Source organism: Trichophyton rubrum (genome assembly GCF_000151425.1).
Source record: "Trichophyton rubrum CBS 118892 genomic scaffold supercont2.3, whole genome shotgun sequence".
In the NCBI taxonomy this organism is placed as follows: domain Eukaryota; kingdom Fungi; phylum Ascomycota; class Eurotiomycetes; order Onygenales; family Arthrodermataceae; genus Trichophyton; species Trichophyton rubrum.
In genome coordinates, this window is record NW_003456426.1 from 2,331,668 (window position 1) to 2,345,995 (window position 14,328).

Here is a 14,328-nt window from a genome sequence, read left to right on the forward strand (position 1 = left end):
AAATTTAGTGCATGAACACGTAGATGGTCATTTTCTTCATTCTATGTGTGTTTGGGATTACCTAACGACGCAATCATCCAGGCTCATTATGTTCTGTCTAATACCATGGCTCAATAATTTACTTATCCCCCTTGCCAGGCTTTCTGGACTCTCCATAGCATGTGAGGAAACCTTTACCTCCGGCCAACTTCTCAGTAAGCTCACACCCCTTCTCGAACTTAACGCTGTCTGGAGTTATAGTGGGCTCGTTACAGTCCTCATCTCTAAGCGGCACTGTTAGTATCATGAGTATATAACATGATCAGATAAAAGTAGTTGACATACGGGAAAGCGAAGCAGATAGCGGCATCAGCAGTCAAGTTTATAGATCTGCGAATAAGTTAGCGATTAATATGGAGCACGCTGTCAGTTTAAGTGGTGTATGAGCATACCCTTGGGGATAGGGAGTGCATTTGTTATCAATAAGGTCAACACCCTTTGAGGTGCACATCTGGTCGGTATGGATGGACCCCTATCACCATGTTAGGCTGGTTTTCTAGCAGATATCGTCCGTGGGGTGTAAGTAGCGGCACATACGATCTTATCGCCTGAGTCAGCACTGACGATAGCAGCCGCAGCCAGCAAAAGGGAAGCAAGGAAAAAACGCATTTTTTGAAGAGCTTGGATTTGCTGAAAACAGTTGGAAAGGTCGTAAAAGAAGCATGTTAGACTCATGTCTAAGCCGAGCCTACTATATGGTCGTCGACGAGAAAGGTATTCATATATGCATACGACGATTGGGGCACGTAGCTCCCTTCTCGGCCTGGACTCAAATTTGGGACCTGTGGTGTAACGAAGGATCACCACTTCATTGAAGGGTGATTTGCATGAAAAGGAATGTATTTTCCTTTTGTCTCCGCCGATCGGGATGGGAGCTGCAATGATTGTTGGTCATAATTGTTCCGTATGCCGTGCATTGTGACTATTTCGTTGGTTCCTGAGTACACGCAGCCATGTCGACTCCTGTGCTGGATCCAACATAGACAGCTAATACAGCTAGATGCAATATAATGTTTTAACTCGCGGGCATAAATAAGCTATGACCGCGAAGTATGTATGCATTGTTTACGTCTCCACCGAAACCTTTAAAAAAGCCCCAATTTTGCGAGTGGCTCCACGCAATATCAAAGTCAATTTTAACGGTGAGAAACACGATGCCCAAAAATGAGTCCCATTAACTATCCAAACAAAGTGCCTTCCAGCCATATCTGAAGCAGTCATTTGATTTCGTACGTAAATCCGTAACAATGCCTTCCCATTGCTAATCCTGTGCAGAGACACACTTGAAAAACCTGTCACCCTTTGTAGTCAAGTCCTCCAGGATCGTGCAGCCGTCAAAAATCTCGACCTCGGTGCAGTTATGCGTTCTGGTCAACCATTAGCACATACAAGCAGTCAACCTCAAGACAGAAAAGTAGTCGATTAACGTACGCGTAGAAGTTGCATTTAATAGCGATGGTGGCGTTGACGCCGCTGGTTATGGAGTCAGTAGGTGTGAAGCGTGAGCGAGTATGTGGGCGAGTGAGTGTGTATGTAGACCTACGTGGTGTCTTCATATGGGTAGCAGTCGCTATCGATGAGTGCTTCCCTGGTATCGCCGTTGCATCGGTTGTTCACGATGACTCCCTGGAAGATGGTTAGTATGGCTATAGGGTGTAGTGTTGTTGTAGGCTTACAAGGTGGTCTCCCGGGACAGAGAGGACAGTCAGGGCGGAGGATAAAGCGAGCAGAGCGCTGAGGAGGACCATTTTGGTAGTGGATGGGTTAGGAATTTTTGAAGGTGATTTGAGTGTCAAGTAGATGTAGGTAGTGTTGTAGAGGTATGGGGTATGAAGTACGGCAGAGGGAAAAGGAACCCTTTTTATACGACAGGCAAGGAGACAGACACGGCAAGTTATCAGATAGATTATTGCTAGTTAGGTGAAAAGAGGCGTGGACGGCAGATGAGAACAAAGGGTATTATTATTATTGGTAAATGATGGACGGTCTAGTCTGCATGAGCGCCACGCCACGTACGGAGAGAGCTTAAGGGTAAGCATCGGGATCATCAGACGTGGGAAGGTGAAAATAAAATAGATATAAAGTAAAAAAAGAGCAAGGAAGTAAATTCATCTAATAGACAATAAACAATAACAAGATTTAACGGACCTTTTAACCTGACAAAAGGGGGGAGATATAGATCCTAGGCGGTCAGTTGGGTGTGGAGTTATGGTAGCAGCAAGGCGAGGAACTGGGGGGACACGAGTGGACTGGGGAGATAAGGGAAAGTCTTTAACTACAATGGTGAGTATATAAGATAGACAGAGCGAAGTGAAGTATGGTGGTGAAATATAAGAGGGAGAAGCAAGGGAATCAAAGCAGCGGCGAGCAAGGACGAGGAAGGGAACGAGAAGTAGAGAGAGGGGTGGAGGGAGGAGGGATCATTAACAAGCTAGATGTATCGTGAGCTTGTCTAGTCATATGAGAAGACAAAAGTTGCTTCACCATGTATGACGGAGACCTAGAATGTCATTAGTAACGGAAGTAGCAGAGTAGCTGGATTGAGTGAACTTACGGTACATCCATCCTCGTTAACACCGGTATCAGTGTAGAACTTGCCGTCCTTGTGCTTGCATTTGCCTGAGAGGCCCTCTCCGACAATCTCGACGGTCATGCGCAGGATGGCGGTGGTGGTCGGACGATTGGGGAAAAGGGACAGCCACTTGGTGCCTCCCTTTTCACCAACACCAATGTTGAGAGGAGCCCAGTTGCCAATGGGTAAGCCGGCATGACCCCACTGGCAAGCCTTTGAGATACCGTAACCGGGTGGGTTGACATAGTATTGCGCAGAAGTGGACTTTCCTTTCCAGTAGTAGTAGGTTTCGGCTTTCGGGCAAGTCAAGGGCAAATGGCCGTTTGGCGGGAGAGGAACAGGAACAGTTTCACCCTCAGAGCCCGGGTAATCGGTTCTGCAGATTGAGATTTCCATGCCGATAGTGCTCTTGACGTGGACGCCACCAACGCCAGGAATGCAAAGTTTGTCAGACAATTCGGGGTTGGTGAGGTAGAGTTTACCGTTACGGCATGCAATACCACCAACAGATTCTCCAGTTGACCCTTGCTGTTTAGGCCATTGGGACTTTTGGTAGCCGGGGGGACAAGCGTAAGAACACATAGCTCCGTCAGTGCAGGACTCGCCGGCGACGGCAGTGCGGATGGCCCCGAAGACGTCACCGACAAGATTGGCATGCTGGATGCCAATGTAGCCGCCGAGGCCTAGGTAGTCAACGGCGATGGCGCCGTACTTGGATGGGAAGTCACTGCAGTCAATCTTGCCGTTGGGGAATGGACGGTTAACACCCTCACCACCAGTGGGAGTCTGGGGGTGCTGAGGACCATCAGGCTTCTTAGGGCTGGGAGTCTTCGGTCCCTCTGGCTTTTTGGGCTCATCTGGCTTCTTGGGTTCCTCTGGCGTTTCTGGGCCCTTGGAAGGAGGCTGTGGAGCAGCTGGAGGGGACGAGGGCACCGGAGGCTGGTTGGGGACATTAGAGGGTGCCGGACAGGCCGGAGGAGATCCTTTTTGCATGCCAACAGGGAAGCCGCACAGTTCGTCATGGTTCTGACCTTTGTCCCAGTCCAGTCTGCCGTCCCTGATACCGGCGCAAACCTCCTCTCTGGTCATCTCCTGGCCCTGGAAAACGAAGGCATAGACCTTGGGGCCAGGAATGGTGACTACATCGGGGTCTGCGCGCTTGTCGAGGACGCGGTGGTGATGGGCGTGGCCATGGGCGTGGTAGGAGGCCTGGACCGACTGGACCGAGGCGGCAACGGCCAGTGTTAGGACGCCCGAGGAGAACTTCATCGTAAAGAGGGACTATATAACGGCGTGTCAGCATATCTCTCCCCTTTCTATTCGTCTCTCCATCCATGGCCGTGTCCATCTCCATTCTGCGATGACACCTGTCACGGATGATGAGGCTCGACACTGACTGGCGACAAGACAGCCAGGAGAGCAACGTACTGGGTAAAGGGTGACAGACAGGCAGGGCGTGCCTTGGTAACGAGCGTGGGAGTGAGTCCTGCACCGAGGACGGCGAACAAAACAGCAACTAAGAGAGCGACTGGGGGTTCAAATGAGTGACTGAGATGAAGCTGGAGCTCGCGGTGGTGGTGAACTTGAACGAAGTTGAAGTTGCGAAGTTCGAGGTTGACGAAAAAGCCAGACGAAGAAAGGGCCAAAGGGGGTCTGGGGCGTGGGGGGAAGACGTTAGGGCCGTGGGCGCACCGCGGATCAGGGGTCGGCCAGTCAGAGCGGGGCGCAGGGGAGGCGTCAGCGCGGGCGGGGCGTGGTGAGAGCAGCCGTGGTGCGTGGCAGCAAGCGTCGCAAGGGGTTCGGCCTAAAGAGGGAAAAAAGTGGGGCCTTTTTCTTGTTTTAGGAGCAAAAAAAGGAGAAGAAAACAAAAAAGCGAGAAAAAGACAAGACGACAATATAATTGATAACTACGGAGTGATAAATATGATATATGGAGTGATATACGGAGTAAAAGGCCATGAAGAAGATGCTCAGGGGAGGGGAAGGCCGCGGGCTACGCTGTGCTGGATGTGTGGACGTTCGCCGACGCGACGTTGTGCCAGCTGCCTCATGCTGTGCGCTGTGCTGCGTGGCAACGGGTGCCCAGGGTAAAAGGAAGCAGAGAGGCACAAACGGCGCAAAAGCAAGGAAGCAAGGCTAGACCGCGACGAGGAGGATGGGCTGAGCCATGACGATGGGGCCTGCCAGCCTGTCTTACCTGAAACTCTTACCTTTTCTCCGCTCGCGACGTCTCCGCTAGCTCATTAATGATGGTGGGTAGCATTATTCCTTCTTCTTCTTCATCTTCTTCATCTTCTTCCGAGGCCCCAGCTCCAGCTTTCAGCTTTGTCTTCTATTTGCTTGCTTTTCTTTCCGCTTTGCTCTCTTGCAATAATAGTATTTATGCAATAAATATGCAATTGACTTCTTGACGTCGGCTTTATTTTTGCTTTTTATTATTTTTGACTTTCGGTTTGTTTGTTTTGCTGCTTAGTCAGATGCAGGTACAGTCATGTGATAAACAACTGGTGAGTAATGGATTAGTAAGATGGATTGATAATTTATGACTAATAATATATGCAAAAAAGTCGGGCCGGTAGAGTTTATCTTGAACTTTAAAGTTTTTTATCTTTTTTTTTTTTTTTTTTGATGCAGAGAAAGGCGAGCAGTGCAAGAGAAGAGTTAGTCAAGAGAGTACAAGAGTCGAGATGGCTGTTTCAGTGGTAAAGACGGGGTCAAAGTATCAGCTGGATGCAGACCAGGTAAGTTAGCGACACCCAGGCGAAGACCAAAAAAGAAGAGACAGACAACTAAACAAGAGAAGGTACTCCGTGCATCGACTGCTCTGCTCTCACACATCAAGGCCGAAGACCAGCGGAAGGCAGCAGACTCAACAGTAAAGAAGCTACCTCTTGGCGATGGCGATGACAGCGAGGATGATGGCAGCACGGGGGAACACTCGCCCATCTGGCTCATCCTTACCACCAAGAAACACCTCGTCGACAAGAACAGGATGAAGCCAGGCAAGATCGCCGTGCCACACCCCCTCAACCCTTCGTCAACCCTTAACGTCTGCCTCATCACCGCAGACCCCCAGCGCGCTGTCAAGGATACCATTGCAGACCCCGCCTTTCCCCCCGAGCTGGCTGCCAAGATCACCAAGGTCATCGGCTTCTCGAAGCTGCGGGACAGATACAAGTCGTTCGAGAGCAGGAGACAGCTCCTGGCTGAACACGACTTGTTCCTTGCCGACGACCGCATCATACTGCGCCTAGTCAACACGCTAGGCAAGATTTTCTTCAAGTCCTCGAAGCGTCCTATTCCCGTGCGCCTGGAAGAGATCCAGAAGGTAGATGGCAAGCGGGTCAAGGCAGCCGATAAGAAGAGGCCGCCCACAGACGAGAAGATTGCCTCTGTCGCTGCGCCGGCTGTGGTTGCGCGTGAGATCGAGCGCGCCCTTGCATGTGTTCCTGTCAATCTCTCCCCGGCCGCCACAGCTGCGCTGAGAGTTGGGTGGTCGAATTGGCCTGCTCAGAAGGTGGTGGAGAACGTCTCTGCGGTTGTCGAGGCGATGGTGGACAAGTATGTTGCGCGGGGATGGAAGAATCTCAAGGCTGTGCATGTCAAGGGGGCCAATACGGCTGCCATGCCTGTCTGGTTGGCTGATGAGCTGTGGCTAGAGGAAGGAGATGTCAAGGAAGATGATGTGATGAAAGTTGAGGATTCGAGCAAGAAGCGGAAGAGCATAGAGGGTGCGGATGCAGGGAAGAAGAGTAAAAAGTCAAAGTTGCTTACATCCGCCGCGGTCGAGAGAGACGAAGAGGAAGAAGAGGAGCTCAAGGCACGAAAGTCCAAGTTGAAGGCTCAGAAGGCAAAGGCCGTTGCCAAAGTTAATGGTGATGCCCTCTTACTGCCCCAGGAGGCCTCCTCTTCCCCCAAAAAACCCAGGACGAAGCTGGCAAAGATGAAGAAAGCTACATAGCCGTCTTTTCTTCTTTTGCTTGTTTCCTTCTTCCTCTCATTTGGTGTACGGCGCATGATGTCACGTTACTAGATCCTGGGACTGGTATAAAAGCGTTCATTTCGTTACTCGTCTATTCATCTATATCCCTCAATATCAATTGTCAGTATCAATGTCAGTATCAATGTCAATGTAGTCTGTGTACATGTTGCCTGCTTAGTCATCCGGCTATCGGCGCCGAGGAACGAGGTTCCATGCATTCCAAGAACCTACCGAGCTTCTTTCTTCCAACTTCGCATCTCAACTCCAACGCTCACACCAGCACTCAATTAAGCCGAGCCGGCCTCATTCGCACCCTACAGAGAGACACATACACACCCCTAAGCAATAACGACCATGATCTCGATCGCTCGCCCGACCGTCCTTCGGGCAACTCGGTCCATATACCCCTCCGCCGCAAGCACCCTAGCCCGTTCCCGATTACTCTCTACCCTCGCGATCCTCGAACACAAAGATGGGAAAGTAGCCGGCTCTTCTCTCTCGGCTATCGCTGCTGCCATCAAGCTTGGTGGCCCCGTCACCGGCTTTGTGGCTGGCAAGGGCGTCAAGGCCGGTGTCGCTGCTGAAGTTGCGAAGGTGGAGGGTGTGGAGGACGTTCTTACGGTTGAAAACGAGGCATACGATAAGGTACGACTCTAGGATGACGTTCTCCGCAAGTGATATTGTGAAGAGTTATATGCTTGGAAGGGCATGTGGTTGGCTTTGCATTCGACGTTGACTGACGTCCGTAGGGCCTACCGGAGAACTACGCACCACTATTAGTCGAGAACATCAAAAAGGGCGGCTTCACACATGTCGTTGCAAGCCACTCGGCCTTTGGCAAGAATGTCCTGCCCCGTGTTGCAGCTATGATGGATGCTCAGCCCGTTTCAGACGTTACCGCCATCGAGGGAGAGGACAGTACGTTATCCAGCCCAGCCAGACCTCCAATTTACCGCATAGCCCACCGCTAACACATATAGAATTCACCCGCCCCATCTTCGCCGGCAATGCAGTTCTAACAGTCCAATCGACCGACCCCATCAAATTTTTCACCGTCCGCGGCACCGCTTTCCAACCAGGATCATCAACAGGCGGCTCAGCCAAAATAACAGATGGCGTCGACCCCGCAACCCCGTCAACCACAAAATGGCTCTCCGAAGACCTCACCACTTCTGAACGGCCCGATCTCTCCACCGCCGAGCGTGTCGTGTCCGGTGGCCGCGGTCTGAAATCAAAGGAAGAGTTCGACCGTATCATGACTCCCCTCGCTGACGCCCTTGGTGCCGCTATCGGCGCCTCCCGCGCCGCTGTCGACGAAAAAATGGCCGATAATTCGCTACAGGTTGGCCAGACGGGCAAAAACGTTGCACCTCAGCTTTATTTGTGCGCCGGCATCTCAGGTGCTATCCAACATTTGGCAGGTATGAAGGATAGTAAGGTCATTGCTGCCATCAACAAGGATCCAGATGCCCCTATTTTCCAGGTTGCGGATGTCGGGCTTGTAGGAGACTTGTTTGAGAAGGTTCCTGAGTTGACGGAGAAGTTGAAGAAGTGAGAATTCCAGCAATGGAAGGGAATGAAGTGAAAAGCTAGAGATGCGTCGTTGTATCACATTTTTGGCTCCTTTGTATATACAAATGTATGGTGTTCTGTGTCTTTCTTGGTCTGCTGGCTTATATAGATGAACTCAGCCATCTGATTATCCCCTTCCCTGTCCGTAGCTTGCCTTGTCTGTTGCAGGGGTAGCTGTGGACACTTAGTTACTCAGCTCCAAGGCTGTCACGGGTCGAAGGATAACAGCAGCAAACTAGATCAGATAAGATAAAGTGTTACCCCTGACCTCCTGCAACCTCCTCCTCCTCCATCTACAACCCTACGACTTATATGTAACACGCAACTTATCAATTTACTCCGACGGAATAACAGGTACTGATGCCGGAATGATACCCACCGCCAGGTACCCATTCTTGATGGCCTGAGCCCACTTTCGGAGCACTTCAAACCTGTCTACATAGCTATATAAACACCCTTGCCAATCTCCGCCACTCCGATACCCTCCTGAAACACCGATATGACTACACACTTGCATGCCTTCCTGAGTCAGGATGCCGTCATGCTCGCACCAACAGATGAGGCTTGAATTATTAATCGCGGACATTATTAATCCTGCTGGATAAGCTTAAGTTAGCCGATGTGAAGAGTCGCTTGTTCGCCCAACTCGTACTATTAACTCTGTGCTTCCCTGAATATATACATACGAAGCACGTTCGTTCTCGAACAGTGAATCATCCACGCCTGTGCCGATGGCCTCGATCTAAGACTTGAGTCACTTTAAATGACGTGAAGAGGGCCAACAGTTAATACGAGAGTGACGCAAGAATTCGATTATAAAGCTCGATTTGTTTCCAGGAATCTCTCTTCTTCTTCGTTTTTCATCAACTCAGTTTTCTCGCTTGATTGCTAAGATGCTCAGCTCAATCGGCCTGGATGTGGATGAGTATCTTAACTTATTGGTTAACTCCCCGCCCAGCAGGTTCTTATCACGGCGGCCCTGCGCCTTCTGAACATTGATGCAAGAGTCTATCATACGGTCGCTAACTCCATGCTGTCCACAATACCACTTATGGAAATCAATACTAGTATACAGGACAGACCGTAGTCCATCCCAGGTGCCTTCAGGGTTTATACTACGCTTCCGAGCTTGGAGCCTGCTTCAAGTCATCAAGGGAAATCCAACGGTATTTACATCTGTCAAGTGTACTGACATGGGTTTAACCGTCGATTCCGAGGATATTCACAGAGTCATTTGCTTGGCGTCTTTTATAAAGATGAAGTACAAACCGATCGCGAAAAAGCAGGCGGGTTTACCGGCCGCTGAGTGTGTATACAATGATCCAATCACTGGCAAGGCTCTACTGTCATCGGATTCGACGACGACGAAAAACATGGAACTGGAAAACAACTTCTTACTACATTCTATCTGCGTGATCCCGGCACTGAGACTCGCCTTAGGGAAGCCGGATAACTAAGGTCGGAGTACCACGTATGGGCGTGGCAAGCATCCGCAGAAGTGCTCCCGAGTCTCCGGCATCCAGATTTTTGAGCAAGAATGATGTTTTGGCACCATACTAGTGGGGTCAATGAAGCAGTTTGCATGCTATCCATGCGCTATGAAACACTTACCCGATACTCCATTTGGTCCCAAAAGCTCAGCCCTGCTATTCTTGACTTGACAGGCAACAACCCAACGCTCGTTATTCCAAGTATACCACTGCCTATTGATACTAAGCTTGGAGCGCTCAACCATCCCTCACGTTAAAGAATCATGCGAACAGTATCATGGCAAGCTATTAAACCACCGGGCCAAAAAGGGGAAACCTCTAGTTGGCTGCAGAGAGTGTCGTTATATCATCGACACAAGCACAAGCTAAGACAAGACCTGTGTCAGCTGAATAACGACCCAAAATATTGTTAAAAGATATCATCCTCCCGACTATTAGTGGGTGCTCGCTCTTTGCATTGAGTGGTATAGTCGATGTCTTTGCATACTATTGAGTATAAAGCACCACATATTCTTAAGGCAGAGGACATGATATCCATAGCGAGAAAGGCGACAAGCAAACAATACCAGCCTTGTTCCCCCATAATAACATGTCACATATGGACCATGAGCTTATGTGGACTCGAGTCTATCGAGTTTTGGGTGGAGGCCGCCTGGCTATTGAATACAAGCCACCTCATATGTCGCTTGCCAGTAACGATGAAAATCCCTCTCACCGGTCTCAGACCTAGAGGAAAGCAACTGGCAGCAGGCTTATCAACTCTGAAGAAAAAATGTAGGGCTCAGTCCCCAGTTCTGCCGATTCGAAAGGCAGATATGCCGATAATTTCTCCATTGCAAATGCCGACTCTGACATTATCTAACACCTCCTTTGGTGCAGCCCGACGGGTTCACTCGGTGGTTTTACGGTTGCTGTCATGGGGGTTACAACCTTGCCCGCCTTTTTTCAACACCTTATGGAACGTCTGCTCGCCTCTTATCTGTGGTCATCCGTTCTGGTGTACATCGACGATATCATAGTGTATTCCAGGACGCTAGAGGACCAACTTCTTCACCTGGATACCGTTCTCACGACGCTCCAGTCATCTGGCATCACGCTCTCCCTCAAGAAGTGTCACTTTGCATATAAGTCGGTGGAATTGCTGTGACGTAAGCTTTTGCGCAAACTGCTTATCAGTCATGTATACAGAGAGGAGCCAAACTAGGGTGAAGGACTAACAGTCTGTAACCTTGATAACCTCTTGGTTGTGGTAATTGTGTCTTTATTGATGGTTGTTCTGTCGGAGTGACGTAGTCAAACCGTCGTATAGATACATCGTGATGACATAAGGTGGATATGATGACGTAAGGACATGATGACATAACATAAGGTGAGGAAGGTAACACAGCCCTTATAGCAGAGATCAAAACCAGGCGGCTGTGAGTGTAGTCCTAGACAGTCCTTGCGTATCTAAGGGCGGCTGTGAGGCTTAAGCTTGAACTAGATGTGGAAGAAGGGCTGTATAAGGCCTTGCAGCAGTGTAATTAATGGTAAAGGTGGTGATGTTGTTGTTATCTCAGTTCTAACTAAGGACTAAGAATAAAAAAAGTACTTGATCACATGAATAAGCTCTAGAATATCCATCCTCTCTCGCTATATCATAATTACTAAGCGTATATATTACTAAGCGTACGCATATAGGAGAGCCTCACTCTCGTATATTCCAGAGAGAACTTAACAATTACAACATCTTCATACGTGTACTTCACCACAAGTAACATTCGCAATCAATTAACAGTTCCATTTGAGATTCATTTACCAATTGCAAAACGTAAAAGCCTCGAATTTGTTATCTGTGACGAAATGTTGGTGTTTGGAAACTGGTTACTCTACAGTTATAAATGGCTCCTGTTAGGATAACTAACGATTATTACAGCTCCCGACAAAATTATGTTGGATGAACCATTATTGGTTCCTAAACAACCCTTATTTTCCGGTACCTAGAAGCATAATCAGGCTAATATGAGTAAGGACTGAGTTATAATATCTTTAAATAATAGGAGTTCAGAAAAAGACTCTTTTGTTTTGATAGAGTGTACGTATCAATCCTCCATAGTATGAACTGGACCTGTAGCAGTCACGATAGGGTCTTTGCTGTTAAAGCGGCGACGACCAGGGCCAAGACGCTGCGGCAGGCTAACTATTTATGGTTAGATAGAAAAATCCTTACATAAGCAGCTCCTGAGGCTCAAGTAACTTACGTAACTAGTTAACTCCACGAGGACTGGAGCCTGGAGCAGCGACTCCTCCGCAGCCCATCAGCAGGCTCGCCCTTTTGGCTCAGCAACTTTGTCTAGACGGCCGTCATTTCGAGACGGGTACACGAACTTAGGGGGTTTACTCAAGCAAGCGTGAGGATGTCGCAAGATGCGGACTATAAGGCTCTCTTACTTGAGGCGGAAGAGCGAGCAAGGCAAGAGAAAGAGCTGCGTCTCCAGGCAGAAGGCCTGCGTCTCCAAGCAGAAGGCCTGCGTCTCAAGGAAGAAGAGTTGCGTCTCCAGGCAGAAGAGCGAGCAAGCAAGGCAGAAGCACGAGCGTCACAAGAGAGGGAGCAGCGTCAACAAGCCACTCAAAAAACAACTTTCGACGAATATCTCTGGGGCTGTCACCGCCTGATCTCTCTAACAATTCGCGTCCAGCGCATAGAACACTCAACCCAGGGGTCGATAAACAAACCGACGGGTAAGGTGTGCCCGCGGTATCTGCAGCAGTGGGGTGACTGTTCCGATACCCTGCAGTACTTCTACCAGCACGTTTATGAATTTCTCCGGCAGGAAAGGCTCTTTCTTCCTGTTATCACGCTCGAGGGGCTCGGCCAGATCTTGAACCACCCGATAGGGAGTGAGAAAGACGTAGAATTCTATGGTCGGCTAGCCGTCGAGCGACATGTTTATAATATTATTTCGGAGCTCTGCAAGATAGAAGAGGCCCGGGAAGTATTCCAGCTAGGCGAGGAAATCACGTTTGAGAACCATGCGAACAGTATTGACGACCCTGATAATGATATCGAGGCTAACTACAGCCCTATCATCGATCGTGCCTTTGCGGACCAATTCTGCATTCACAAAGTGAAGGAAGGCACCACGACTCTTCTTACAACTGTTGAGTATAAGCCACCTCATAAGCTGCCCCCTGAATACCTAAATTCCGGCCTACGGCCCATGGACCTCTGGGAAGAAGTTGTCCTGCGAGACATCAAGGCAATCCCACCGGGAGAGAAGATCAAATACAATGCAGAGAAAATATCAGCTTCTGTCCTTGTTCAAGAGTACCACGTTATGATTACCGAGGGGCTAGAATATTCATACGTCACCAATGGGATATCCTATGTCTTTCTCCGCGTTCCAGAAGATGACCCGCAGACACTGTACTACTTCCTCTGTGAGCCCAACGCTGATGTCCATCCAGACGATATTGGGCCATGGACTGCCATAGCTCGTGTTCTCGCTTTCTGTTTAATGTGCTGTCAGTCCACGGCTAGAGACCATACGTGGCGGAATCACCAGCTGAGACATGGACTACGGTGGGAGACAGATCTTGACTATGTCAGATCACAGATACCCAAGGAGGAGCTTCGCCAAACACCTCCAGGCTCAGAATATATTCCTTCATCCTCCCCTGCTGGTTCTTTCTCCGCTCCAGATAACCGCGGAGGCATCAGAACTCGGTCTCAAACCCGTTGCGCTCCGAACACAGAAACACAAGGTTCAGGCCCGACCGACTCTGACTCCGATCCTGAAGCGCCTTCTGGCTCAGGAGCCCATCTTGGAGGGCGAAAAAGAAACCTGAGCGAGCTTACCTCGTCGTCCAGCCAACACGGCGAAGGGGCGGGTCAGAGAGGCCAGAGAGGCCAGAGAGGCCAAGTTCAGCAACGGCGACAACACGTTGAGTCCTTCTGTACACAGAAGTGTTTGCTTGGTCTCCGACTGGGGACCAGGCTTGATATGGATTGTCCAAACGTTGGCCGGCACAGACAGGGAAATACCACTTCCACTCACCACTCTATTAGTGCAGACCAACTCGTTAGCTTGATCAACCGTCAGCTAGACGAGAACATTGACCTCGACTGCACCCCATATGGTAAACATGGCTCGTACGGACAGCCATTTAAAGTCACCTGTCGTAGCTATGGCTACACTGTTCTTGGCAAGGGAACAACGGCGTTCCGCTGGAACGAGGTACGACGCGAGGTGGAAGTATATCGCTTTCTACACTCAGCCCAGGGATCTGCAGTGCCTGTTTTCCTTGGCCCTATCAACCTTGACATGGTCTACCATGTTCATGGGGCAGGATCTATCCGGCATATGCTCCTTATGGGCTTTGGGGGAGAAGAAGTCGGCAAGCGTTCTCGCGAGTTGGCCAGCCATATTGAGCGATCCACGCAAGAGCTACATGATCTAGGAGTCATTCATGGTGATCTCAAGCCTAATAATATGCTATGGAATGCGGAATTACAGAGGGTCCTGCTGATAGATTTCCACGACTCCAAGCTCATGTTACCCTTGGAGAGGACGAAGAAGAAGCAGAAGGTGATGAACCAGCAAAGCAAGAAGGGGAGCTTCAAAAGGCTGGCGGATAAAGGGGAGACTAACGAGGGCGTCAAGAGAACCCGTCTTCATTTGTGTGAGACCTAA

General features: G+C 49.6%; 6 protein-coding genes across 6 annotated transcripts; 3 read left to right on the forward strand and 3 right to left on the reverse strand.

Moving 5' to 3' along the window:
* Positions 1-3: 3 nt before the first annotated feature.
* On the reverse strand, positions 4-648 carry TERG_03622 (uncharacterized protein; the record flags this gene model as incomplete). The annotated part of the gene is made up of 4 exons (XM_003236531.2): positions 4-263; positions 325-369; positions 432-511; positions 577-648. 4 exons carry the CDS (start codon positions 646-648, stop codon positions 119-121), a joined length of 342 nt encoding a protein of 113 aa, XP_003236579.1. The 3' UTR covers positions 4-118.
* Positions 649-1,300: 652 nt separating this feature from the next.
* Positions 1,301-1,787, reverse strand: TERG_03623 (uncharacterized protein; the record flags this gene model as incomplete). The annotated part of the gene is made up of 4 exons (XM_003236532.1): positions 1,301-1,406; positions 1,471-1,512; positions 1,583-1,665; positions 1,716-1,787. 4 exons carry the CDS (start codon positions 1,785-1,787, stop codon positions 1,301-1,303), a joined length of 303 nt encoding a protein of 100 aa, XP_003236580.1.
* Positions 1,788-2,491: 704 nt separating this feature from the next.
* TERG_03624 (uncharacterized protein) lies at positions 2,492-3,880 on the reverse strand (the record flags this gene model as incomplete). The annotated part of the gene is made up of 2 exons (XM_003236533.1): positions 2,492-2,539; positions 2,594-3,880. The coding sequence occupies 2 exons, from the start codon at positions 3,878-3,880 to the stop codon at positions 2,492-2,494; spliced, it is 1,335 nt and encodes a 444-aa protein (XP_003236581.1).
* A 1,418-nt stretch (positions 3,881-5,298) lies between these two features.
* Positions 5,299-6,572, forward strand: TERG_03625 (uncharacterized protein; the record flags this gene model as incomplete). Its single annotated transcript, XM_003236534.1, has 2 exons — positions 5,299-5,352; positions 5,415-6,572. 2 exons carry the CDS (start codon positions 5,299-5,301, stop codon positions 6,570-6,572), a joined length of 1,212 nt encoding a protein of 403 aa, XP_003236582.1.
* A 375-nt stretch (positions 6,573-6,947) lies between these two features.
* On the forward strand, positions 6,948-8,148 carry TERG_03626 (uncharacterized protein; the record flags this gene model as incomplete). The annotated part of the gene is made up of 3 exons (XM_003236535.1): positions 6,948-7,238; positions 7,343-7,511; positions 7,574-8,148. The coding sequence occupies 3 exons, from the start codon at positions 6,948-6,950 to the stop codon at positions 8,146-8,148; spliced, it is 1,035 nt and encodes a 344-aa protein (XP_003236583.1).
* A 3,847-nt stretch (positions 8,149-11,995) lies between these two features.
* On the forward strand, positions 11,996-14,328 carry TERG_03628 (uncharacterized protein; the record flags this gene model as incomplete). The annotated part of the gene is made up of 1 exon (XM_003236536.2): positions 11,996-14,328. The coding sequence occupies exon 1, from the start codon at positions 12,052-12,054 to the stop codon at positions 14,326-14,328; it is 2,277 nt and encodes a 758-aa protein (XP_003236584.1). The 5' UTR covers positions 11,996-12,051.